At 41.8% G+C, this 27225-nt stretch overlaps 1 protein-coding gene across 1 annotated transcript in view; it reads left to right on the forward strand.

Annotated features, from left to right (window-relative positions):
• Positions 1-15179: 15179 nt before the first annotated feature.
• lrig3 (leucine-rich repeats and immunoglobulin-like domains 3) overlaps positions 15180-27225 on the forward strand; it is a 32484-nt gene continuing 20438 nt past the window's right edge. Inside the window, exons 1-3 of the mRNA XM_037696258.1 lie at positions 15180-15361; positions 22380-22451; positions 22557-22631. Coding sequence (XP_037552186.1) covers positions 15180-15361; positions 22380-22451; positions 22557-22631 — 329 coding nt within the window. The remainder of the gene's footprint in view (positions 15362-22379; positions 22452-22556; positions 22632-27225) is intronic.

Below are 27225 nucleotides of genomic sequence, written 5' to 3' on the forward strand. Positions count from 1 at the left end.
GACTGTTAGCATACAGACTGTTATAATACAGACTGTTATAATACAGACTGTTAGCATACAGACTGTTAGCACACAGACTGTTATAAAACAGACTGTTATAATAGAGATTGTTAGCGTACAGACTAGAATACAGACTGTTAGCATACAGACAATATGTCTGTATGTCTCAGTATTCAGAGTGGTAGCATACACTACAAAATTACAATTTACAAAATAGCATGCACACTCAAAATTGTGAGAATATAAGCAAAATTTATAATGCGGTCTCATGATTTCTTTTAATTTTTTTTTTTTTAATTGTACTCTATTAAATTCCCATCTAGCCTTCCAGATACATTTTGAGCGGACTGTTTTGCAAAGCATGACCTATTTCAGTACATGCTGCTTGCAACACTGTTTTCTAGGCCGAACACTGTTTTGTTTCCTCTTACAGGTGTCAAAATGATGCTGTACAGAGCTAAAATCAAGTGATTTGAGCAAAAATGTCTCAAGACATCTTTATTCGTAACGAACACAAAGTTTAATCTGCTCAGTAGCCGTTGTTTGATGTTCCGTTTCATTTCCAAGTTGTTCTGTTCAGTTAACCCAGAGAATCTCATGAACAAGTACTGAAGTCACGTGAGCCATGAGCTTAGCCAAACAATAAATGCTCTCCGGCTCTTAAACCATCGCATTAAAGGCAAAAACTCACTCTTATGTGACTTTTTTTGTTTGTTTTGATTTTTAGTGATTTAAATTAATTCTCAAGGATGTTCTGGTGCTAAAGTGCTACATGGTGCTGAAACTGTGATGAGGAACATGAGGTGACCCACCAGCAGAGGGAGGTAGAGGAACTTCCATGAGAAGGTCACACGTTGGAGATCTCAGTGACCTTGAGTTCTTATTCAGGTTGAATCACAGACTTCATTTTTAATTAACAAGTGTGAGCTCAAAGTTATCAAATTATTGCACCACTTAAAAATAATGAATCTAATCTTCTCTGAAAAGTTCTAAACAAGGAACAAGTTCAGTAACTGTAATAATTAAAGTTTCCTAAAATCTTCTACATACATTTGTCGTTCTTATTTCTTGTCCTTTCTTGGCTTATCAAAGCAGGTTTACTCTTAATCTTATGATCTCAACACTTATAAATGAAAGCAGCGCTCCTTGAAGGAATGCTTATCGCCCGCCTCTCTTGCAGAGTTTCAAACAAAGATCTCACACCATCAGTTCGTGTCGGCAGTATGAGCTGCGGATGACGCGCAGCCTCTACCTCACCCACTTTTATCTGAATCCCTGTAAAACGGTCTGCGCTCGAGCCACTTGCTGTGGTGGCCATTTTGAATCAGGTTTAGCCGTGCTGAGTTTTGGGCTGTGTGGGTGAGAAGAGTGTTTCTTTCCACACCTTGGTGTTTACCTTTCCTGTCTGATTGTTTCCACAAAGGCCCTGAGGCCCCCCGACTGTTTGGGTCAGAGGAGCTGCAGCTGGAGAGAGGGAAGCGCTTTAACCTCGACACCTCCCTCAGGTGACAGTCAACAGCTGTGACCTCGTGACTCCCACATCTGTACTGGGCTGCCTTTCACAGTCCGTTACCTTCACAGCCAGTCCTTTTGTTTGGCGAACAAGTCAAACCAAAACAAAATAAGTTTGGATGGAACTTTGAGTCGACCAAAAGGTCTTGACTCCATACATGGTCTCTTCTATCACCGGCTGACCAGTGAGGAGTGGGTCGACTCTACACTGCCCGGCAAGCGGTCCAGATAATCTCCATGGAAGAGCGTAAACCCATCTTTAGTTGTTGAGGATCAACAGGGGGTTGAAGTCCCCACCTCTGATCCACCCAGTGAGGAAGCTATGGAGCCATCATGGGCGATATAAGAAAGAAATGAGGAAATCTGCTCTCGCTGATGTAGCAGGGTGACTAAAATATGTCATTATTTTCTCCGTAGAGCTCCGAGTGCCCGTTCTCCACATGAAGTCCGGACTTCTCTCTGAACTCTTGTGTAACTGGTCAGAACTTTGTTGGAGACGTGTTTATGAGGAAAAGCGGGTGAGCTTCTATGGTGTCATTACACTTCAGCTGGTCCGCTGAGGAGCACCTGTCCGAGGCTGTTCCCGCAAAACGTATAAAGATAGTCAAATGATTAAGAACTTGTGGAAGGAGATAGCACAGCTGTGGTGGACGAAAGGGACAGCGTGGATAGGCCTGTCGCGATAAACAATAAATCTATTAACCGCATGTAAATGAAAATTATCAACCTTATTTTCATTTATCGGCTTTATCGTTTCTTCCTGTCTCTTTCTAGTGAAGACACTGGATGACAAAAGACTCAACTCCAGTGCTCTTCATGGACCCCTTCTTTTCTTATTTCTCTAAAAAAAAAATCCATTTTAACCGTCCAAAATTGTGTTTTTGGATCAGTAAAAGCAGGTAAACTGAGAAGCTAAGCTACGAGCTAAGCTAACAGGCTGACCTCAGGGAAAAAAAACTTCTGTCTTGTCAAAGCTCCAAAATTTATGCATTTGTGTAAAAAGTTGTTTATCTCTGCAAAAAGAAGCTGAGAACTTGTTTACTCATTTTTTATTAAAAGCTTTGTGTGAAAAATGCTACGCTAAAGAGCTCAAACCACACCGAGCGTTCGCCATTTTGAGAAATGAAAAACAAGAACAAGAGACAGCCCATGTCATGTCAAGGGGGCTCCCTCCCATTTTTCTTAAAGAGACACGCTGCTTGCTCCCTCACTATCCATCGTTCGGGTCAAACAGTCTTATACTGCCATCCAGTTGTCAAAGCGGTACTACACACAAAATTTACCAACATTTCTTCTACAATATTATCGTTTATCGCAATAATTTCTGAGACAATTAATCGCCCAGCAAAATTTGTTATCGTGACAGGCCTAAGTCTGGAGACAGAGGCAGCTCTTGACGGCTGTGCAGGCCGGAGGGCGAACGCCCCAGCCAGCCAATGTCGAAACATGTTTCCTAAATTCTACTGGTATTGTGCACTATCTGTCGAAAACAGAGTCTTTGTGACAAATTGGTAAATGTCAAAACGCTGTGCTCTCTATAATAAAGATGTCTGGTAGAAGAAATTTGATACTATTTCTATCTTGACATGTGCATCTGTTCCTACCAAACCCAGCCGGTCGAAGCAGATGGCCGCTTGTCCTGAGTCTGGTTCTGCTAAAGGTTTCTTCCTCATGAAGGAGTTTTTCCTTTCCACTGTCGCCTTCATGCTTGTTCAAGATGAGAGTTCTCTGATGGAGCAGTCTGCTCTTCAGATAATATTATATTATTGTTTTTTACATATGAATGTTTCTGTTCAGTGCCCTGACACGACTTCTGTTGTGACTTGGTGCTATAGAAATAAACTGAATTGAAGAAATAGAAGCAAAATATTGTAGAGACCAAACAGTGGAGACCTCAGTGGGAATAAATTTGTTCCAGTGTCGTGGGAAGGGGGTGGAGCTTCTAACGAGCTCAGCACTGCAGTTTCTCTCCGAGTATAAAATGTTTATTTGGAAAAGAACGTCTCGCAAAGACGTGAGCAAGAGCAAATTTCTCCACTTGTTGCAGAGCATGACTGGCTTGGGCCGGCATCGCAGCTTAAAGGTGCGACGTGGTGATGACGAGCGATCTGTGCCGCCAGCCGAACACAAGATTTAGAACAAAAAACGTCAGATACAAAAACAGTCCGGAGCGTTCAACGTTAACGTCGTGGATTTACACTGCACCGTTTCTGGTTGTGTAAGAAGACATGGCTGGTCTGCTTGGTGATTGATGAACTGTCTTTGTGGTCGTGTTGTGGAATCGATTTGAGAAAAGACAAAGAGATAAGATCATGAGCGTTTAAGATGCCAAAGGATGAAGCTTCAAGGAAATGTTCATATAGTGACTGGAAATAAGAAAACGTTCTCATTTCTATCTTTACAAACAGCTGCTGGTGAGACGGTCTGAAAACCAGAACCAGGTTAGAGAAAAATGCCTTGTCCAGAAACAATGGACGCTCACGCTGGGCTTCAGTAAATGATAAGTCGGCAAACAAAAAGTCAGGATGGAGAAACACAGGAGGTGGTGGTGGGGGGGGGGGGGGTCAGCTTGCGTTCTGGCTTTTGTGTGGGGCAAAAATTAGGAAAGGGGGTTGGGAGATTAGGATTTCAAATTCCCTGAGGAGCTGTGAAGGTGCACCGTGCACTCCTCTTTCCCAAAGGACAGTTTACAGCTACTGAAGCTAACTGACTTTTTATTTATGAACCTTTATTTAACCAGGAAAATCCCATTGAGATCTTTCCCAAACATCCACCGAAGAATAAACTGACGTTCTTTTTAAATTTCATAGAAGTTTCTTCAGAACTATGAGGCTCATCCGTCAGACCTTCGCTCAGTTATCTCCCATCAGATATGCTGACTTCCTGTTCTCCATGCGGAGCTGGTCACTCATTAACAGCTGACCCTTCCCACCCCATCGCTGACCTCCCTGCCACGAGGCTTCATTTAACACTTTGAAATGCAAACGTGTTGACCTGAGCGCACAAACACCGTCCTGTCGCTGAACCGTTCCTTTCAGAGTCACCACATTTATGGGAAATAGTTCCAGGGTAGCCTAGGTGTGTTGCTAACTTGCTGTTTAGTTGTTTTTATTTGTTTATTCTGAGTTGACTGCAGGAGCCCCACAAAACAGATCACCCGAGTCCAAATTTACTACAGAATTTTAAAGAACTTGGAATTATCGAAATGAATCAAATAAGAAGCAGAGAAGTTATATTTTGTAAAAATGCCATGTGAAAGCTGAGCGCTGAATGACAGCTAAAATGTGCTGAAGAAGCTAAAACGAGTTAAAAGAAACACTAGTTAAAAGCTTACATGCTCGATAAGTGTAATTAATGCTACCTAAAAGTTAAATGTAGCAAAAGCCTAGCTAAAAGTATTGAAAGGCTAACTAAAAGCTTAAAGCAACAACACAGTACAGTTTCAAAAAGCTAAATGCTATGTAAAAGTAGCATAGTCAGCAAAATGCTAATTATTTTTTATTTTATTTAATAACCCTTTACTTATACAGGTAGACTCATTGAGGCACAAGAACTCATTTTCAAGAGAGACCTGTTTTGGGAGCAGATGGTGGGGGTTAAGGGCCTTGCTCAGGGGCCCAGGGTGGGGCGAATGAGGGTGGAGGCAGGTGTGGGTGTTCCACCTTTCCCAACCACATTTTGATGTTGATGGTACCGGGAGGTGAACTTGCTTTAATCTAAAATCTAGAACCTAAAAAAAATCTAGCTAAAACAAGCAAAGCTAGCTAAAAGATAAATGTATCGAAAGGCTAGCTAGAAGCTAAAAGTATAAGGTTAACTAAACACTACAAGTAACAACAGAATAAAAGTTAAACGTTGCAAAATCCAATCTGAAAGTAAAAGCTAAAAGTAGAAAATGAAACCTAAAATCACCAAAATGCTAGCTAAAATAAACAAAAGGTTTGCTAAAAACAGCAAAAGGCTAGCTAAAAGTAGTAAAATACTTGATAAAAATTTGAAAATTAAAAAAAAATAGTAAAAGACTAAAAACCTAAAGTAGCTAAAGGCTAGCAAGAAGCTGAAAGTAGCAAAGGGATAGCTAAAACTTTTAGCTTATAGTGGCAAAAAGCTAGCCAGAAGCTGAAAGTAGCAAAACACAGGCTAAAAGCTAAATGTAGCAAAAGGCTGGTTAAGATCTAAAGAAGCAAAAATAAATGAATTTATTAAATATGCTGAAGAATATTTATTGATCTTTGTGTATTTCCACAGGACGTATCGATACATGAACGGGTAAAATAGCACAAAGTGTGTCGAAGAAATTCGACTGCAAAACAACGTTCAAAATAAAAAAAAACAGGGACACAAATGTGACTGCTGACTCTGTGATAACAATTATTTATTGTAATTAAGTATATTTGTTTTTGTAATGTAAAATGAAACTGAACTGTTTGTGTGTGAAGCCGATCAGCAGAGAGTGAAGCAAACGGCCGAAGAGGGAAAGGTTGATTTGGATGTTAAATCGGATATTGAGCTTACCTGCATCTTGGTCAGTCTGTAACGTGGACAAAAAGCACGCCGATCTAATATGAGCGAACCAACTCAGGGTCAATTGAACATCAAATTAGCAAGAATATCAGCTCAGGGTGAAAGATAATTACAATCGATAAACCTCAGGGTAACGCCATGTGTCCTTGACCCCGCGTATGGTTTTAGTAACGTGTATCGATGTAAACAATGATTTCCATGCTAAGAATAAAATTTCCCTTCACACTGGTGTCAAGAGCAAGACAATCTCTTGGTTTTAAAGTATGCAGCTTTTTCGATTTCAGGAGGAGTTATGGGAGAAACGGTGTTTGTTGACAAACGATTCAGCTGCCATGCTCCACGCCAAAGTCAGTCGTCCCATTAATTATACGAGACAGGCGTCCTAACCGAGCGCCGGACACTGCCTCGTTTATTCTCACTGACCTGTTCGCACAGCGAACGTTTTGTTTGGGGCTCCGACACTTGTAATTGGCGGCGGCCACACAACCACACCACGCAGACCTTTACACGGGGCACTTTGCAGGCTCTCAGCCGCTCGACAGTCAACACCAACCTCACGCAGGCTCGGGTCCGACAACACGAGGTCTGTTCTGACGCTAAAACGCCGCTGTGTTGGTCGAGGAGAACATGAATGATGTGGCTCGACACCTGGAATGAGCCTTAATGCAGCATGGTCCAAAGAGCCTCTCCTCCTCAGACACAAAGCAGAGTCACTCCAGTAAAAATGTAGCTTCAACACTTGGAGATGCAAAAAATAATGAAAAGTCAAAAGGGTGTCAACAAAGGTCAAAGTAAAAGTTTACAAGACAGCAGTGGGACCAGCTACGTTGTATGGTCTGGAGACAGAGACATGGACAAAAAGACAAGAGAAAGAACTGGAAGTGTCAGAAATGAAGATGTTGAGGTTCTCCTTAGGAGAGACAAGGATGGAGAAGGTCAGGAATGAGATCATCAGAGGTACAGCACAGGTTGAACAACTGGGAGATGAAGTTAGAGAGGACACACTGAGATGGTTTGGACATGTCCAGAGGAGGGACAGTGGTTTGGACATGTCCAGAGGAGGGACAGTGGTTTGGACATGTCCAGAGGAGGGACAGTGGGTATATTGGTAGAAGGATGTTACAAATGCAGCTGCCAGGAAAAAGACAAAGAGGAGATGTATGGATGCAGTTAGAGAGGACATGGAGGTCGTTGGAGTGAGGACGACTCGCTGAAGAGGGAAAAGCTGAAAATAGAAGAAGATTATTTAGCCATGAAAGAAAGAATTGTTCTGATAAAATCACACAATACAAGTTTGGTAGGTAATTTAGAAAAACCACTCAAACTCCTGACGAACCTGTTTCTCACCGGGCTGCAAGTGTTGGCGACAAATCGCAGCCTTCGTGAAGGACTTTTCCAAAATGTCTCGAAACGCTCCCGAGGGGTCCCGGTTTTCTCGGGTGAGTCACGGCAGGCATCAATAATCCATCTCAATTTAGCTTTTGTCAGTCAGAAAATGTGCGATAACTTTTGAAGGGTTTGGTCCACAAGTTGAAATAAAATCAAACAAATTGTGGAACTGCGCCGCTCGGGGTGGCTGCATGTTGGAGCAGCTCTGTCACATTCATTCTGAGATTTTGCTTTTGAAAACTTTAATTCCTCTTTTTCTGGATGTAAATCACTTTTTGTGGATGATTGTTTCCTCTGGTATCGGATGCTGCGCAGCTGGAAGGATTTTTACTGAAACCTTTTTACTTTGGACATTTGTTATGATGTGTAACCATGGCAACAAGTTTTTTTTTTTAACAACCAGGAGCAGCTGATTAACATCTCAAAAGCTCATATACCTCAACAACAGCCCAAAATCCCAAATAAGTTGAAAAGGAGGCGCCGTGGACGAATTGGCGGTGCTCGAGAACCTGACCGCTGAGATCCTGGAGCTGGTGGGAAACTCGGCTTGTGACAAATGGAGGACCGGGATGCACAGATGTGGACACATTTCTTTGGACCCTTTTGTTAAAGATTTGGCCTCAGCTGTTTGTTCACAAATTCAAAAATAAAAAACACAAAGAACCCTCTAATCACTGAAGACTTGGTTTGCCTCTGCATCTAGTACAGGGCGTCTGTGCAGGGTGCAATAAAATCTCAAGACTATCAAGGCATTCTGGAGCTAACTGTGCTACCCAGTATCAGAAAGCTTACTCACGCGTCCTCCAACAGTACAATGAGCTAAAGCACACAGCTAAAAACATCCAAGAATGGCTAAAACATTTTAAAAACTCTTCAAGAATCCACAAATAGTTTGATGCACAAAAATGCAAGAAAATACGCTATTTTCTGTCTGTGCATCAGTCGGGGTAAATTTAGTAAATTTGTTTGTTGTCATGCTAAAGAAAAAACTAAATGACTAAATGTGGCATTTTGGAACGCAACTTTCTGAAGAAGCTACAGTAAAATCAGACGTTAAATATAAATAAATAAATATTAAAACCCTGGAGGGTCTGTGTTCAGAAAAAAAAACCAATCCCGTAGAGATCAGAGTTTGAATCTCATCAATGAAAAACTGCAGTTTAAGAAAAAGTAAGTTTCTTCAGAAAAGTGCTTTTCTATTCATTTCAGCAGTGTCCCTGGAAAAACACATGTGCACACACAGCTGTACCTCCCCCCCGCCTCCTCCTCTGTATGTTGTTACTGGCAAACATGTACACCTGAAGCCAAGCATGCTGGGTAGTCATTTTTCAGCACTGTTGCTATTTTGAGTATAATGTCTGGCTGGAAGCCATGCACGTCATTAGCAGCGAGCTTTCTTCCAACATCTGTGCGTTCTTCGCTCAGACTGACTTTAGGACTCTGCAGGTCCACATACCTCCAAACTAACTGGAGGTGACGGGGGGGAGGGGAGGGAGGAGAGAGGTGTTCCTCGGCCAGAAAAACATCTATCATGCAGGCGCCGCTGTGACCAAACAAATCAGCGGCGGCTAGAAAATATGATTTCACCAGAGGAGGAATGTGAGGGCTGAGGCACGCTTCAAGGCTGCTGTGTATACCGTTCTGTTGTGCAAGGCATCATGGGATCAGTGGAGACCACTCAAAGGGGCTGGGGCTAAGGGATGAAGTTTCAAGGCTCTAGTTAAAGTCTCAGCCATGCACTCAGATAAAAAGATCTCCAATTATCTGAACATTTCAAGGAAAAAGTGAAGAACAGCGGGAACACTAAGGAATGTTTCCTCTGGCTTTAGGAGCATCCGACCCATCAACGTTTGTCGGGGCGTTGCTGTCTGGTGTTGATTTCCAGCTGGAGGCTTCAGTAGAAGAGGTCGTGAGGAAGTGATCAGTCTGTCCTGTGTGGTGGTGCTGGTGGTGCTGGTGGTGGGGGGGTCTCCTCTTCCAAATCCTCCAGGACTTCACAAATATTCATTCAATCACCTCACCCAGACGTACCATTCCTAACCTGCGCTCCTGCTAAGTTTGTTTGTCGTTCTCCCCGCTGAGAAACCAGCACGCTGGGGCACCGAAACAGCAAACTGCTTTGAGAAAAGTGTTTTATTTTAAAATCAGCAGCTTGGGCTGGTGGGACATTTGCCTCTTTTCTTTCCTTTGTTTTATAAGGCTTACGGAGTTCACAACAGGGAAGATATTTGAGCCCCTGCTGAGACACCTGCTAACCGTTGGCTTTTGTCTTCAGTCGCAAAGGTTAAAAACAGCAATTATTCCCGGGTTAAGAGGCTTTGTCTAAAGTCACAACCTTCTGCTCAGCAGGACAGTGACAGAAACACAACACCTTGGTGGATATGCTAATGCTCACTGTTCTTAACTGGAATCAGTTTAGAACCGACCCTGGTCTGGAACCTCTTTAGTGGAAAAACCAGATGAGCGCTGCACTTGGGGCTTAGCAATTAACTACCGTGCACTCTGAAAGTCATGGCCTGAAGATGCCAACAGAAACACATCATCATCGGCAAAAATCAAATATGAGGCCATGAGGTTCCCCAACCAGACACCCCAAACAGGACTGGAGACAAGGTTTAGATTTATGTGTCATATGCAGATCAATACAGGGTCAGCAATGTGATGAAATGCTCACGATGAGAAGAACCATCTCAATTCACCAAAAAAATTAAAAAATAAAAAAAACGACAAGAATGAAAGTCTGAGCTTGTCGTCCTTGCTTGTTCCCATACAATGGTGAAATTAAGTTCTCTGCATTTAACCCAGCACACCTGAGATACAGCCAGGTGGATCAGTGGGCAGCTATGTAAGCACCTGGGGAGCAATTAGGGATTAGGTGTCTTGCTCAGAAACACCACGACATGTGGAAATTGCTGGGAGTCGAACCGCAATTTTCTGGTTCCAAGTTGGCTGACCTACTGCTACCCCATCTTGGACATAAGTGCATGCAACAAAAATACAAAAACAAGGTGACAAAAGTGAAAAAGAACTACATCTACAGCAGCATGGCCCTGTTAGCAGAGTGGTCCTGTTAGCAGCATGGTCCTGTTAGCACCATGGTATCGTTAGCAGCATGGTCCTGTTAGCAGAGTGGTCCTGTTAGCAGCATGGTCCTGTTAGCACCATGGTACCGTTAGCAGAGTGGTCCTGTTAGCAGCATGGTACTGTTAGCACCATGGTACCGTTAGCAGCATGGTCCTGTTAGCAGCATGGTCCTGTTAGCAGCATGGTCCTGTTAGCAGCATGATACCGTTAGCAGCATGATACGGTTAGCAGCAAGCACCACGGTACCATTAGCAGCATGGTCCTGTTAGTGCCATGGTACTGTTAGCAGCATGGTCCTGTTAGCACCATGGTACCATTAACAGCATGGTCCTGTTAGCAGCATGGTCCTGTTAGCAGCATGATACCGTTAGCAGCATGATACCGTTAGCAGCATGATACCGTTAGCAGCAAGCAGCATGGTCCTGTTAGCAGCATGATACTTTTAGCAGCATGATACCGTTAGCACTATGGTCCTGTTAGCAGCATGGTCCTGTTAGCAACATGGTCCTGTTAGCACCATGGTACCGTTAGCACCATGGTACCTTTAGCAGCATGGTCCTGTTAGCAGCATGATACTTTTAGCAGAATGATACCGTTAGCACTATGGTCCTGTTAGCAATATGGTCCTGTTAGCAGCATGGTCCTGTTAGCAATATGGTCCTGTTAGCAGCATGATGATAATAACGACTGCGGAAACGGATGATGACTGCCCTCCAGAACTGGGTCCGGCAGACAGAACATCCTATGTTTTCTCAGCTGAACTGAACTCTTCCGTAGAGTTCAGTCCGTGCAGGCAGATGGAGGATCGTGGAGACGGCCGCCATGACAGGCCAGAGCCTGAGCCCGAGGCTGGAAGGAGGCCTGGAACTGAACCGCAACAGTAGGACGGCAGGATGCCAAAGTAGCGACACACAAAACTCCAAAAGTGCGTGGCAGTCATACCTGTAGCCTGGGTAGTGTAGATGCAAAAAAAAGTTTAAACAATTCAACAGGAACAAAAAAAGAGCGAGTTGAAGTGGAGCTCCCATCAGTGCTGCCATACTGTGGTGCATGTGACGAAGGGACGGGCGTCCAACCTGCACCGGGTACGAGCTCAACTTTGTGCCGAGGACGCAAACACAGCTCATGCTTTGTTTGCAGGAACTGAATAGTCCTTAAAAGTAAGAAACCCTGGAAACTCATACTCCAACACAACTCTCCATAAGCCTTCTCCGGCTCCAAAGAGGTTTCAGATCCTCAGCAACTCTGCAAGTGTGAGGATCTGATCCATTGTTGCAAAACGGTAAAAGAAACGCCGCTTCTCTTGAATCTGACCATCAGAAACCAGTGGAAGCCTTCAGCTTTAACAAAAGTTATGGGAAAAATCATCTTAAAATGACCTGTTACTATCCTGTGTGAAATTTACTTTCATGAATGAATAGCCCAAGATGCTCATCAATAAGTCCGTCGGGGGGTCGGCGTCTACATTTGCTGTGACACCGTTCGCCTCTCGTTGAATAAAGTGCCGCTTGAATAATGAAGGTCACACACCTCCAGGCAACAGAGGAAATAAACCATCGCTCCTGTTGACACTTTTAGAAACGAGCAGAATCACGTCTTAATACGCTGCATTGTGAGATCATAATGAAAGCAATACAATAAAAAACGTATTGTAGCTGGTTTAGTTAGTTTGCTACATTGACTTCTATATATAAAAAAAAATTAAAGGAAATAACATCCTGCATAGCAAAGAATAAAATGCATGTCGGACAAAATCTATTTAAATTACCTCCAGCTGACCAATTAAAAAAAACTATTACTCACCATCAGAAAAGGCATTATGAACTTTTTTTTATTTATTTTTTATTCAACCAGCCTGGCAGGCTGCGTACCAACTGCAATCACTAGAACAACTCTTTTGTTTATTTATTTATTTATTGCAATACTCGAGAGACAATCTAAAAGTCCACACTCCTTTTGGTTTGCAGGAACAAACCTGGTGTATTCAGCTGTACTGTTGTGCTACTCGCTAATGTGTTAAACTGCAAATAAAAACTGCACAAAAAGAAAGTGCCCCGGTCCTAACGATGAGCTCAGAGTGAAATTACCCACAACATTTTATCTGTAAACAACTTGTTTGTTGTTGTTCTGGACTCAGGTCTCGGGGGCAGCAGCTTGAGCAGGGAGGTCCAGACATCTCGTTCCACAGACACCTCTCAAGGCGTTCCCAGGCCAGCTGAGAGACGCAGTGACTCCACTCCCGGATCTTGTCTTTTCGGTCTCAACCCAAAGTTTGTGACCAAAGGTGAGCGTAGGAACGTAGACCGAGCTTCTCCTTGCAGCTCAGCTCCCTCTTCACCACAGCGGACCGGCACGGCATGCACAATACTGCTGAAGCTGCACTGATCTGTCCGTCGATAACTCCTCGACTAGAGGCAGCGCCTCACTCCCAGCCCAGAGAGAGCAGTCGGTTCTTTTCCAACAGAGGACCATTTTATAATTTTATCACTACAACAAACATCAGCACAGAAAAGTTAAAAACTTTATCACAATAACACGTTTTTTATATACAACTTTAACAACCTCATGTTTGTTCGTAACAACACGTTTATCGTTTCATCAAAATGGTATTCACGTCTTCTAAATATTTCAGTTACTGACCTTTATTTTTTGTATTTTTAGAGTAAAGAGGCGCGACTTTAATGTCTGCGTCACCCCACAGGTTGAAAAGTTTATGTCCTCGCAGCGAAGAGGAAGCGTCAGTTGACAGAGAAAGTGTGACCTTGGTCAACAGGAAACTGTTCAACACTTCGCCTGAGGGCACGGACACATCTGCTCGTGCATGAAAATCCCATGAAGGGCCTTTTTATGTGGAAATGTGGAAAAGAGCGCACATCTTTTAACTTGCAAATGAGAAAAATATCAGTTGGCTTCAAGGGCAGAATATGAATTAAATCCTCTGTTGCCAGATTTTACCTTTAAGGTGAACAAGGTTGTTTTTTTGTTTTTTGTTTTAACAACAAGAGTCTAATTAACACTTTTCATGAATAATGTGCCGTTTCCTGCTGTGAAGTATCTCACGAGGAAATAAAACAGCCCTCTAGTTTTATTTTTTTAATAAAATGTTTAAAAAGTCTCTGCTTCTAAAAAAAAAAAAAACACGTGTGCTGAAAAAGCCATGCGTTATTAAAATGCAATTTGCCCTGAAGGAATGCATATCGCCCGCTGCCTTTGGTGCCAGAGTCAAAGATAATCTGATGTTGGTCAAGACTTTCAGCTACGACCACAACAAATTTTAGCACAAGATCCACAAAACACGCTGAGTTATAGCCAATTATGTGTTTTGTAAGCGAAGTTGGCTGTGGCAACCATCTTGAATTGTGTCGGCTTCAAAAGTTGTACAGCCGCAGATGTTCCTCTGATAAATACTGAATAAAACGTTCTTTAAAATCTGTCCAGCAGTTCAGGAGAATAATAATCTACAAGATATCCTCTGTGACCGTCGCTCTTTCAGTGTCTGTCGGACACTCCAGCAACTACCTGATAACACTGTTGCTGAGATTTTACTTGAATTTACTTTCAAGGTTTGACAAAAATAATTTAAACGTAATTATTTCTGATCTAAAACTCTAGCATCAAAGGCGGTGGGTGATATGCATTCCTTCGAGGAATGCTCAGCTTTTGATTTTGTCAGCATAATATCCTTGGACACACAAGCTAGAGCTGGTCAGTTACTGACCCGCCTGGGTTATTGATCCGAATCATCAAACTGAATCAGGACTCACGAGTCCGAGGTCTCAATTAACCAGGATCCTTCTTGTCTTCTGGCAGACTGACGCTCAGCCTACGAGTTAGCGAGCTTGTCGAAAAAACAATTGAATCTTATAAGCGCTGCTGACTCAGCTGATTTGAATCTTTGGTTTTGTCCTGATTCAAGCTGAATAATCCAGGTAGAAAAATCCAACAAGGTTAAATCAGGTCCTCTGAACAGATTAACAAGAACCCGTCCACTTAATCTTGTTAGATCTTTGGTTTTGGTTGAAGATTCAATGGAAAACGCTGCAAACTCAGACGAGTCGAATCACTGATTCATGTCAAAAACTCACTGGACATTTGTGTTCAAAAAACAAAACAAACAAACAAAAAGTAATAAAAAGACTTTGTACAAAAAAACTAATCGGAAAATCAACACGCGTAAATGGGTGGCACACACATGTTTACACAAGTTTCACGTACACTTAACAAAAGTTAACATTTTTCTTAACTAACATTTATGTTGCATTTTATATTTTTGTTCTATGTTTGGCATGCTGTAAACATCTTTGAATAATTCATCATGTCCACCGCAATAATTTTATTTTTGGTGGTGACTCAAGAGAAATGGATCACTTTAGTAAGTCAGATAAATCCGAATCCATACGCTGAATGAGCCTGCAGCTACACACTACATTTCCCGGCGTGCACCGCTGTGGCCCCGCCTCCTGCATACCTCCGCTGCGCTGTGGGACCCTGCTGAGCGCAGAAAGTTTCAGAGGAATGGGAAAGTTGTAGAGGAACGCTGCGTCTCAGGCAGGACCCAGACAGGATCTAACGACCCAGGGCGGACACAACAGCATCCAGGGATTGTTTTTAGGATTGACCCCCCTCCTGCACCTGGATCCGGACCGGCCGAGGCTCGTTCTCCAGAGACAATGTGTCCCTCCGCGCAGCCTCGCACCTTAGCGAGGCTCGCCGTGATTTTCCTGCTCTCCCTGAGGCCGGAGCGGGGCTCTGGGTGCCCCTCTCCCTGCTCCTGTTCTGGGGGGCTCGTGGACTGCAGTCGACTGAAAAGGAGCCGAATTCCAGACGTGGTCCCGGAGTGGACGGTCCGACTGTGAGTCCACTCAGGGAGCCTTTGTGTACCTGGAAAACTCCAGCGCAAACTTAATTTGTTGTTTTTGACGGAGAGTTTGGTTCAGGTTCTCGTATGTGGATTAATGAGGCGGTTTTTACTCAAATAACTGATGAGTGTTTAATTAGAACAGATCGTTTAATTGGGGGTGATCATGTTTTGTCCTGCACATGTCAACAGTTGTTGTTCTAGGCACATTTGGAGTTTCTGGTGAAAACAGTTTGTTGAGACACTTTCACCTGCAGTGATTGTTGTGTTTTAAAGTTGGGAACGGGTTTAGGTTTTTCCAGGCCTGAAACAGGGCATTGAAAAACATTGTTTCCCCAATTTTTATTCCTGATTTTATGAAAAACAAAAGGGTCTAACGGTGGTGTGCTTTTTTTTCTTGTAAAATATGAGCTAAAAGTAGTTTGCAAAAGTTTCAAATCAGCCTTAAAAACAACTAAAAATATTGTGTTTTCTGCTAAAATGCAGAATAAACGCTGACTAACAAAAAGTTATAAATAGGTAAATGTTAGATAAAGGTAGCTAAAGATCAACTAGAAGCTAAAAGTTGAAAAAGCCTTGATATAAGTTCAAGGAGTAAAAGACTAGTGTTGATGTTAAAGCTGAAAAAAGATGGCTGAAGTATCAAAAGGATAGCTAGAACTATTGAAAGGTTTGCAAAAGCATTAAAAACTAGTTAAGGCTATGTAAAAGTTAAAAGTAGGTAAAGCTAGCTAAAAGAGAAAAGTGTGTAAATGGTAAAGGTAGCAAAAGGCTGCTTAAAGTATCAATAGACTACTTTAAGCTAAAAGTAGGTAAAGACTAGCTAAAAGATTTTATTTTTTCTTCGGCTGCACCTTTTGTGCAGAGAACTAAGTTGCACGAAGACTTGGTTATTATTTTTACGCCGGATGTCCTTCCTGACTCAACCACAGACCACCGAGCTCCCACAGCTCTCTGTGTGGAGCAGAGAGCTGCATCTGGGGCGCCCACAGGAGCAGATGGTGGGAGTTAAGAGCCTTGCTCAAGGGCCCAGAGTGGGGCAAATAAGGGTGGAGAGAGGTGTGGGTGTTTCACCTATCCCACCCACATTTTGATGATGTCGTAACGTGAGTCGATCCGATCACAGGCCCATCTTCTCTAACCTCTGCACCACCGTTCCCCAAAGGCTAGCTAAAAGATAAAAGTATCTAAACGCTAAAGGTAGCAAAAGGCTGCTTAAAGTATCAATAGACTACTATAAGCTAAAGTTATGTAAAGACAAGCTGAAAGACAAAAGTATAACGAAGCTATATGTCTTAAAGTCTTAGCTTAAAGAAGCTATAGGCTACTTAGAAGCTAAAAGTAGCAATTGGTTAGCTAAAGGCATCAAAACTCTGCATAGAAGTACCAAAAGGCTCCCTAAAGGCTAAAAGTAGACAAAGATTAGCTAAAAGCATCAAAAGGCTACCAAGACGTAGCAAAATAATCCCTATAAGCTAAAAGTAGGTAAAGGCTAGTAAGAGAGAAAATGATCAAAAAGATAGCTAAAAGCTAAATGCATGAAAGAGCTAGCTTAGCTTCTCGGCTGAGAAGTGAAACTTCTTCTGTTACAAATAAAGTCCAGTTGTTTTTGTCTTGAACTTTTTCTGAGCTGGCTTAAAGTACAAATGGGCTACCTAGAAGCTAAAAGTAGCATCCGGTTAGCTAAAATCATCAAAAGGATACAAGTATCAAAAAGTTACGTACAAGCTAAAAGCAATTTAAAGTTAGCTAAAAGTAAAACGTTTAAAAAAAAGCTAGCTTATGGTAAATAAGCGGTAGCCAAAATTAGCAACTGGTTTGTAAAAGCTAAAGCTATAACAATGATGGGTAAAAGTAGCATAAAGCTAGCTAAAAAAGCTTGCTAAAATTAGCAGAATGGTAGCTAAAATCCAAAGTAGCATAAGGACACAAAACCAGAGCCAGCAGCTGAAGAAGACTTAAAAAATGTTTTTACATTTACAGTGAGAAATAAAGTTCAACTCTTTAGAAATGATAGAAGTTACAAACACTGAAAGTCACAGCTCTTCTCTCCTGAACGAGCTGAACGTTTTCATTCGGGAATGGCTACAATAACACTAAACATGCCGAATCAGTTAGATTACAAAGAAGAACAGAAAAACAAGACAACGGTGAGAATTTACTAAATGAAGTATAATTCAAGCTGTTTACGACAACCGTGACTTGTGATTGCTCCGCAGGACACACGTGAGAAATGCTAATTATTTCTGATCATTGCCAGATGTTGCAGCTGTTGAGAGATAAGTTACCTCAGCTCTAAATCAAACTTCTTTTTTTATGGATCAGGATTATTTTTAATTGAAGAATAGATTAGCACCAAAAACAGGCAACACGTTATCATTTTGCATCTGGTGCCATAAATCGGCTGTAAAGGATTTAAAAACTGGGACGTTGTGAGTGTTGAGCAGTAAAGAAACTGCTCCTCAGGTTTCTGAATGCATGTTCACTCCAGGACCTTTAAAATGAAGACACAACTCTTTAAAGTTTGTGTGCAGACCCACAAGAACACACAACTTAAAGCCCCGTTCTGCTCTGGTTTAACGTTTTTCTTGATGAATGTTTGGTCCGACGCGTTTGGCTTGGAGGACGTGATATTTACCGTCTGCAGGACTTGATTTTGCGCCTGGCTGAAGCTGCTGAATTCAGTTTTCGTCTGAAATGTGCTGGCTCTGGAAACTTGTAGCTGCCAGGGAAAACAGACTGAGCCTCCTAACCAAATCCCGGTCTTCCAAAAAAAAGAACAAAATTCCACACGAGGGGGAAAATTCTTTGCGTGTTAATTTACGAGTGGCTCCTCAGCACATCTTAAACTGCCCGAGCCTTTTGTTTTCCAGCACCCCGTTATTTCTGCTGAGTTAGCGACACCGGAGCCAGCAAGTGGTACCGATTACGGAGGAGTTCGGAGGATTAGTTCGGAGCAAACTCCCAAAAACAAAAGGAGGGGATGAAGAATCTGCTTTTAGCCGTAGCTGGTGATCAGACAAGCCGTTAAAGAGTTTATTAACATTTCCTTTTCCCAGCAAAAACATAGAAAATACACTTTTGATTAAATTCAGAAACATTATTCACGTAAATCCATCTTTTAGAAGATGTTAAACTAGATCTTTGTGTATTTAGTTAACTGAATTTAGCAAAATGTATTAAAAATTATTGTAGTTGTATTATTGCTTAATAAAAAACTAGCCTTTCTGGGAAGAACACATAAAAAAAAATCCATTCAACCTTTTATTTATACAGGTTAGTCTCATTGAGTCATGAGGACTCATTTACGTAAGAGACCTCTTTCAGACAAAACCACAGATAAGATACAGACATAAATAAACAGTCATGAAATGCATATGAAATTAAAAGTACTGTATTTTTCGGCCTATAAGTCACAGGTTTTTTTTTTCAAAATTTACAAGCCTGGTGACTTATGCACCGAAGTGATGAATTTATGTTTTTTTCCCATATTTATAAACCAATTTTTGGCTGAGATATGACCGTTTTCATTAATTCTGACATTGAAAATATTGAACACTTAACATTTTCAGCTGCTAGATGGCAGTCAAGTAGTATGGCATGCCGTTGTGTCATATAATAGGTAAAAGTGGCTATTAATGAATGACACAATCGGCTTGTCCGTAGCCTGACACCTTCGTCCAGCTCTGGGATCATGCCTGGAGCAATCGTCAACTCGGCTTCATTTTGCTGTGCCGCCCCGGTGAAATGCAGCTGATTTGACCATTGAAGTGCATTTATTAAGGAAAAGTTCAACTGAGACACACCTTTATTATAAAGTCGAGCAAACAAATAATTGTTTTTAAGTGTAAATCTTGTTAAATTCTTGTTAAAATCCTCCCATGCACGCTCCCGCCATTTGGCAGCCAATTGATTTTTGGCACAACACCGGCCCACATTTCCGGGTCGCCAGCGGTGACGCGTAATAGATGTGACGTATACGGTGAAACGACGTATTTATGGATTTTTCCACTTTATTAGACGTATTTGGACTGATGTTACTTATAGGGCGGTGCGATGTGTCCGGCATAAAATACAGTAAATAAAAGTAATGTTATAAAACAAAATAAAATAAAGCTACATCATGAAACGAGGTGAAATACTAAAAACAGGAACATGTCTGCATTGATTTTTGCATTGAACTTAACAGTTGTTTAAAGTCCCTTAAAGAGGTCAAGGTTGAAAGCTTCAGGTCTTTTCGTAAGGTGGTCCAGGAGCAGAGTAAGAGAAGGCCCTTTTGCTGAGTTCAGACCACAGTGAGGGAACACTGCATGAGGTCCTGAGAGCGCACGCTGTAGCTGCACTCACGCAGAGACATGTAGGAGGAGATGTATGAAGGCAGCAGACCAAGAAGTGATTTAAAGATGAAAATGTACCAGCCAGAGAGTCTGTGTGAAGTTAATGATGTCCAGTTAACCAGTGAATACTGGGTGCAGTGGTGGGTACGGTAGTTGCAGCCAGTTATGAATCTTAGCGCACCATGGTGGACATCATCCAACATCTGCAGGGTTCTTGTAGGAGCGTTGATGTAAATAATGGCACCGTGGTCAATGGAGGGAAGGAAAGTAGCAGCTGCAAGGCGTTTTCTATCATTCAGAGTTAAGCAAGAACTATTTCTGAAAAATAACCCCAATTTTAATTTCAGTCTCTTTATCAAGTTTTCAACATGAAAGATGTGCATCGACCAATATTCCCAAGTGTTTGTAACCATTCACAAACTCAATAGGAACACCAGTCGTAGATAAGATCGAAGGAAGGACTGTGTACCAACTTCCTGTTTGAAAACATCATCCCTTTGGTTTTGTCAGCGTTTAGCACCAGTTTGAGATGGAACTAATCTGACTGGATGATGTCGAATGCAGATTGTAGAAGCTGGAAAACCTTAACAACTGTTTTATCTCGCAATTAACAACTGTATCATCGGCATAGAAATGCAATGATGCGTCAGCCTTAAACACTTAAATCCCTAAGTCCTTTGGCAGTTTTGGTCACTTAGTACCTAAACTTTGTGGATACTAAAATGAGAGGCTTGACATGGGTCTAATCGTACCCAAATGTACATTTTTCTGAATAGAATTTGTTTCAGATTAAAGGAAAAATGTGGTTACAAATGTTTTGTTACAAATCTGTCTCCATTATTGATCCAAATGTTCAATAAATGAGACATAATTAGGTACGCAATGGCTACCACCAGGGTAAGAAATATGGATACAAGAATGAAGTCACTGGTTTAGCTTCTTCTTTATATTTATTAGCTTTTCAAGTTGGTTGAAGGTAATTAATTAGTTTTTTCACCACTTTGTACGTGTGCTGTTTTGGTGACTTTCCATCCAGAGACTATCTCAGGTACAAACATGAGCCACTTTGTCCCCACCTTGACAGCCATTATTTTAAAGCAATCTGTGCTGTAATCGATTCATCTTGTCAGAACTCGGTTAAGATTAGGGCTAAAGAGACGGAATGAGTGAATAGATAAACTGATATGAGATGTTATGGTAAAGCACCAAGAATACGATCTGAAGCCTTGAAAACGTGTCTGTTGTTCCACTTACTGAGGGACGTTGTTTTGACCTTTAGATGAGAAACATTTCTGATTTTGTGTGATGAGTATTGACAGCTCTTGTAGCGTATCCTGTCCATTCACTTTTCAGTGTCTGATAAGGAAGTGGTGTATTTTCAGCAGAGCAGCAGGTTGCAGCTTGTACGCTGCACCGTGTTATCTTGTTCCACTCAGAGCCTGCTTTGTGATGGAAATGGAAGTGTAGGGCCTACTCAAAGTTTATCTTGGGAGTATGATAGGACACCTTTCTCATATGACCCCGAGTGCAGAAGATACAACAACTCAGCCGCACACTTGAAGAGAAAAAGAAGAGTTTTGGCAAGGCAAGAAAAACTCTGGTTGATGAGTTTGCGAAGAAAAACGGGCCAGAAAATCTTAGACGAATGAAAGTGGTCTCGCTCGTCTTTCCTGGCATTGTGAATACATTACTAGTTAGGTTCTCCCCCTCCTCCTAGAGCTCCTTGATGGATTCCAGATGAGGGAGGTAAGGAGGAGGAGGAGGGGAAGTGTTAAAAAAAACGTGTCTGGCACCGCAACGTCGATCATGCACAACAGCGTCAATAACTCCGCCGCTTTTATGGCGCACGAGACTCTGCTTGCCAGACCTCTTGAGCTGGTTTTCAGGCTCATTTTCAAAAACAGGCGAACATAAAGAGTCCTTACCCCAGAGAGCAGCAGCCGAGGCTGCGCCAGACAGACCCAGGACAAGGCTCTGCCGAGTTGAGCCAAGATTCAATGGGGCTAAGACAAAAACAGAACTGACGGAGCAACACTCCAGTGTAAAACAGACAACAAGAAGCATGTGCTCATGTGCAAACGCTTTCAAACGGCACAGATATTAAGACGTTTCTAAAAGTGTGCAAAACTCCGGAGGAGTTCTGGTTGCTGGAGGTTTTTGAGGTTGTACAAACCAGCAATTATGATGGAAAAGACAACTTTTTATATGACTAGGTTCGGTTTAAAGTTTTGTAATTGCTGAAGTCAGAATAGAAACATGTTTGATACCAGTCCAGGCACCGGAAACCGAAACAGTGTAGTTTAAGTTTTGTGGACTTCTCTTATTGTTGTCTTTTGTTGTTGCTCCTCTTCCGTTTCTAAACCTTGTTTGGGGTTCAATGTGAGCCAGTCTGGGATGAGTGTAAGCGCTTGTACTTTCACCAGCTTTATACCTTAAAAAGAAAAGGGTTTAAGGCGTCAAATGTTTACTGTAACTTCAGCGGACAGTACGCCAGTAATAAATCTTGTTTTAACTACTGTACATCCTAAAACATTCCTGTTACCCACGCAGTGTAATTTTTCTCATTTGCTTCAGGTTGTCACCGCTGATACGTAATAAAACTACGTTTTTGTATGTTATGGTCCTGCAACTGGAAGCTGGGGTATTTAAAATGGTATTTTTCCTTTCTTTCACAGGAACTTGAGCCATAACAAATTGCAGGAGCTTGATAGGAATCTGCTTTCCAAACTACAAAATCTAAGTGAACTGTAAGTATGCTTGCTGTTCTCGTTGTTTTCTCAACTAAAACTTAACATTTATTTTTGTATCACTTGCGACTGATTATTCTTTTATCTGTTTCTCAACATAAAAAGAAACCTGAATTACAACGAAATGAAGGAAATACCAGATTTGGGTTCCTACGCTTCAAACATCACAACACTCTTTCTGTGAGTAAAGCTTTGTTGTTGTTGTTCTTATTTATTCTTGTCCAGCTGTAATATCAGCTTGCTCTGGAGAATGAGACCTTGTCAAAACAAAAAGTTTTCCCAGATTTATCTTGTTTTGTTCTTTCTAAAAAATATCCTGATGAATATGGAACGGTTTCTAGAAATGTTTTCATCCACATGAAAACGCCAAAAACATTGTAATAACTATGCCAGGCCTGTATGTGGCGCTGTAATGATGCCACAAATACTGGAAACGAGTTGTGGAACTTGCACATAAAGCTCGCACGCTAGGTACGAACTGTAAACGCGTCAAGAAGAAGAAGGACGCAAGTACGTAATCTGACAGTTGATGTTACATTTGAAGTAATGGAGTTGTAGATAAGTTTAAGGGTTATGAAATTGTAACCTTATCTACTTCAAGGTAGTCAAGGATCTTGATAGTAACCCATGTCACACTGTAGGATCCAAGATTTATTATGACTTTTTGATGCAGGAGAATCAGATGTTTCAAAGATCCATTAGAGATATTTCAGGTCTCGCTTGTAAATGAGTCCCCGAGGCTCAATGGGATTAACATGTATAAAGAAAGGTTGAATGAAAATATACCACTTTGACAGTAAAAGGAACATTGGTGTTCACCCTCTCACTATTAGCTCCATACTGTATATTCAGGCACTAAATAGAGGAGGAGGAGAATGGGGAAAAAGAGACAGCTGCGGGTGTGCTTTTGGTTGGGAAAAGATGTTGGAATGTCAGTCAGGGCAAGACTTTCCCAGAAAATCTCTTGACACTGCTTGATGTTCGCCGTAGGTCGTCTTTGGTCGCAAGAGAGCTGAACTGGCTGTTGGTGAGCCTGTCACAAGGAATGACCACAAACCACTGATTCAAGCTCATGACCAAAAGTATTTTACTCTTTTAAAGACGAAAGATTTTGTGTAACATAAAAAAAAATACACAGTTTTCCCAGACAGGGAAGCCCGCCCCAAATGGGTCAAGTGTTCGACAACAAATGTCATCAATGGAAATGAAATAACTTTTTCGGTGGATGTTGCTGCTATTTTTTTGCTTGGAGGTAGTGATGTAATGTTGGAAAGATGATTTGTCACGTTACAAGCAATAGGTTCATTTAGTTTCTTGAACTAAATGAACTCATGTCACGACTTAATCCACCCAGTCGAGGTAGTGCTTTGTTTCACTCTCGTTGGAAAAAAAAACCCAATAAGAAATCTATCGTCCCCTGCAGACTTCGAGTCAGTGATTCTCTGGAATCTTGTTTTGCAAGACGTGCTTTCAGACTAACACCAAATATTAGTGTGAAACCTCAACAATTTTTATTTGGTCTGTGGCATATCTCTGAAAACTACCCAGCGTGAAGTTACTGTGGAAGAATGTGCCCCGACTCCCGGCCAGATGAGGCGTATTCCTCATCAAGCCCCGACACGACAGCCAGCTGCAGCCGCAGGGTGCTCAGTCCTCAGCCTGTCAATCAACAATTTGTTTGCAGCTTTAGGAAAGGAGCGTCACCTCCAGCAATAATTTTCTTATTAGTGGAGAAACATGAAACGGATAGGCTTTATCTTTTGATGCTCCTCCACCTGTGAGAGTGGATTTTCTTCCCTTTTTTAGGGAGGGTTCTAATTGTCTTGTTGAACTCTTGGGCTTGCTTGTGTTTTTATTCTGTGGTTCACAGATCTTAGTATACCTTCGATCAATGGTTACACCGAAGCTGAACTTGGAATATTGCTCCAAACTAAGCTACAAGCTATGGTTATTTTGGTGCAAAAGCAAGGGTCAAAACAGAAAAACTGAGTAGAACTTTATTCCAGAAAACGGCAAAGTAGTACCGTCCACTTTACCTTGAACCTTTGAGGTAGAGCTTCATGGTGGTGGGGACCACTGAACATTTCTGTTTAGTTAAGGATCCCTCAGCATTCTTAACAAATATATGTGTGTAATCAAAGTTTTGTCATGGCAGCCTTATTTTTTACAATTTATGTTTTGTTACACATTTCCTCAAAGTTTCTGGTGATTTAAGTTGGCGCGTAACCACCATGAATATATCAGAGATTAATGTTTCAGGGTTGTAAATCACCACATTATTTTCTTAAGCTAATAGCTTCAAGCTAGTAAGTTAGTTTATTAGGTTCATCCATTCATTTTTTTTAAATCTGGTAGAGTTGTGGAGATAACAAGTCTGGGAGGGAAACCCACATATCCCTCTCCCCAGTGACACTCTCGGTTCCTCCTGGGAGACCAAAGGTGTTTCCAGGCCAGAGAAGATACATAAACCCCAGGGCGTTCTGGATCTTATGGCCTCATGCCAATAAGATGAGATGAGATAAAAAAGTTCTTTGACAAATGGTAAATGGACTGTACTTGCATAGCACCTTTCTGTCTTATCTAGCTACTCAAAGCGCTTTACACTACCATCTGTGCCCTCATTTACCCATTCATATCATACAGCACTCTACTAGATCTCTACAAAGAATAATCAGAGCTTTAGATCACATTCATACACCAACACATGGGAGGCAATGAGGGGTTCAGTGTCTTGCCCAGGGACACTTCTGAAAGTGACTGCTTGTGGAATCAAACCCACAACTATCACATTGGAGGATGACTGCTCTATCCACTCAGCCACAGCTGCCCCCCACAACAAACAGCAAAATAAGCCAAATACGTCCATGGGGAGACATTTAGGATGCATCCTCATCAACGGTCCGAAACACTTCAGCCAACACTTTTTGATGCAGAGGAGCAGAGGCTCTGCATCAAACTACTCCTGGTTGATGGAGCTCCTCGTTCAATCTTCAAAGGCACGTTCACAAAACAGTTCCTCAAAATGACTAAGTATCAGTACCAGTCCATCTTTGAGTTGCAGGCCATGTGCACATAGATATGAGCTTTCAGAAATAATGTGACCCGTAAAGAACAACAACAGGCGCTTTGAATGTGTGACAGACGTCTCCTTCAAACAATTTTCAAAACAGAACAGATGAACTCAGTTTAGCAATCCTTTTTGCGGTTACTCATTTTTAACTAAAAACAATGTTGCTGTGCGTCATCATGGTTCTTTTCTGTAATAAATCTGTTTATTGTTGCTGTTTTGAGGCAGCTGTGGCTGAGTGGTTAGAGCAGTCGTTCTCCAATAGGAGAGTTGGGGGTTCGATTCTACCAACAGTCGCATGTTGAAGTGTCCCTGGGCAAGAGACTGAACCCCTCATTGCATCCGATGCGTGTCCCATCGGTGCATGAATAAAAGCACTAATTATTCTCTACAGAATGATTTGTTCAGATCAGGTTTGTTTGTAGAGATGTAGTAGAGTGCTGAAGGTGTGTGTGAAGGTAAATGAGGACACAGATTGTGTTGTAAAGCGCTCTGAGTATCTTGATTAGATAGAAAGGTACCGTCTAAGTACAGTCCATTTACTGTTGTTGTTTAAGCTTTAAATTCATGGCTGGGTGGTCGCACAGACCGCATGCCATCATGTTATGTTTAGGTTTATTGTCATATGCAGATCAACACAAGGTGAACATGAAATGCTCAAGACGAGAAGAACCGTCTTGACTCACCTAAAAACAATAAGAAACACCAAAGAATGCAACAAAAATACAAAAACAAGGCACCAAAAGTGAAAAAGAAATACATCTACAGCAACATGGTCCTGTTAGCAGCTTGGTACTGTTAGCAGTGCGGTTCTGTTAGTAGCATGGTCCTGTTAGCAGTGAGGTTCTCTTAGCAACATCTGTGTACCTATATTTTTATTTTATGTTTTCCTGTCCGCAGTGCTTGTTTGTTTCTATTGTACAGCACTTTGGTTGGCCTTGTTGCTGTCTTAAGGGCTCTATAAATAAATTTGTATGGTATGGTAACATGGTCCTGTTAGCAGCTTGGTATTGTTAACAGTGCAGTTCTGTTAGCAGTGAGGTTCATTAGCATGGTACTGTGTGGTTCTGTTAGCAGTGAGTTTTTTTTACCAGCATGGTACTGTTAGCTGTGTGGTTCTGTTAGCAGTGTGGTTCTGTTAGCAGTGAGGTTCTTTTACCAATATGGTAGTGTTAGCAGTGTGGTTCTGTTAGAAGTGCGGTTCTGTTAGCAGTGAGGTTTTTTTACTAGCACGGTACTGTTAGCAGCTTGGTACTGTTAGCAATAAGGTTCTTTTACTAACATGGTACTGTTAGCAGTGTGGTTCTGTTAGCAGTGAGGTTTTTTTTAGTAGCTTGGTACTGTTAGCAGTGTGGTTCTGTTAGCAGTGAGATTATTCTACCAACATGGTTCTGTTAGCAGCATAGTTCTATTAGCAGACTGGTTCTGCTGGCAGTAAGGTAACATGGTCCCATTAGCAGATTGGTACTGTTAGCAGTGTGATTCTGTTAGCAGTGAGGTTCTTTTACCTATATGGTAGTGTTAGCAGTGCGGTTTTGTTAGCGGTGAAGTTCTTTTACTAGCACGGTACTGTTAGCAGCTTGGTACTGTTAGCAGTACGGTTCTGTTAGCAATAAGGTTCTTTTACTAACATGGTAATGTTAGCAGTGTGATTCTGTTAGCGGTGAGGTTCTTTTACCAGCATGGTACTGTTAGCAGTGTGGTTCA

The sequence above is a fragment of the Nematolebias whitei genome, chromosome 22, assembly GCF_014905685.2.
Source record: "Nematolebias whitei isolate Nwh7 chromosome 22, NemWhi1, whole genome shotgun sequence".
Lineage (NCBI taxonomy): Eukaryota > Metazoa > Chordata > Actinopteri > Cyprinodontiformes > Rivulidae > Nematolebias > Nematolebias whitei.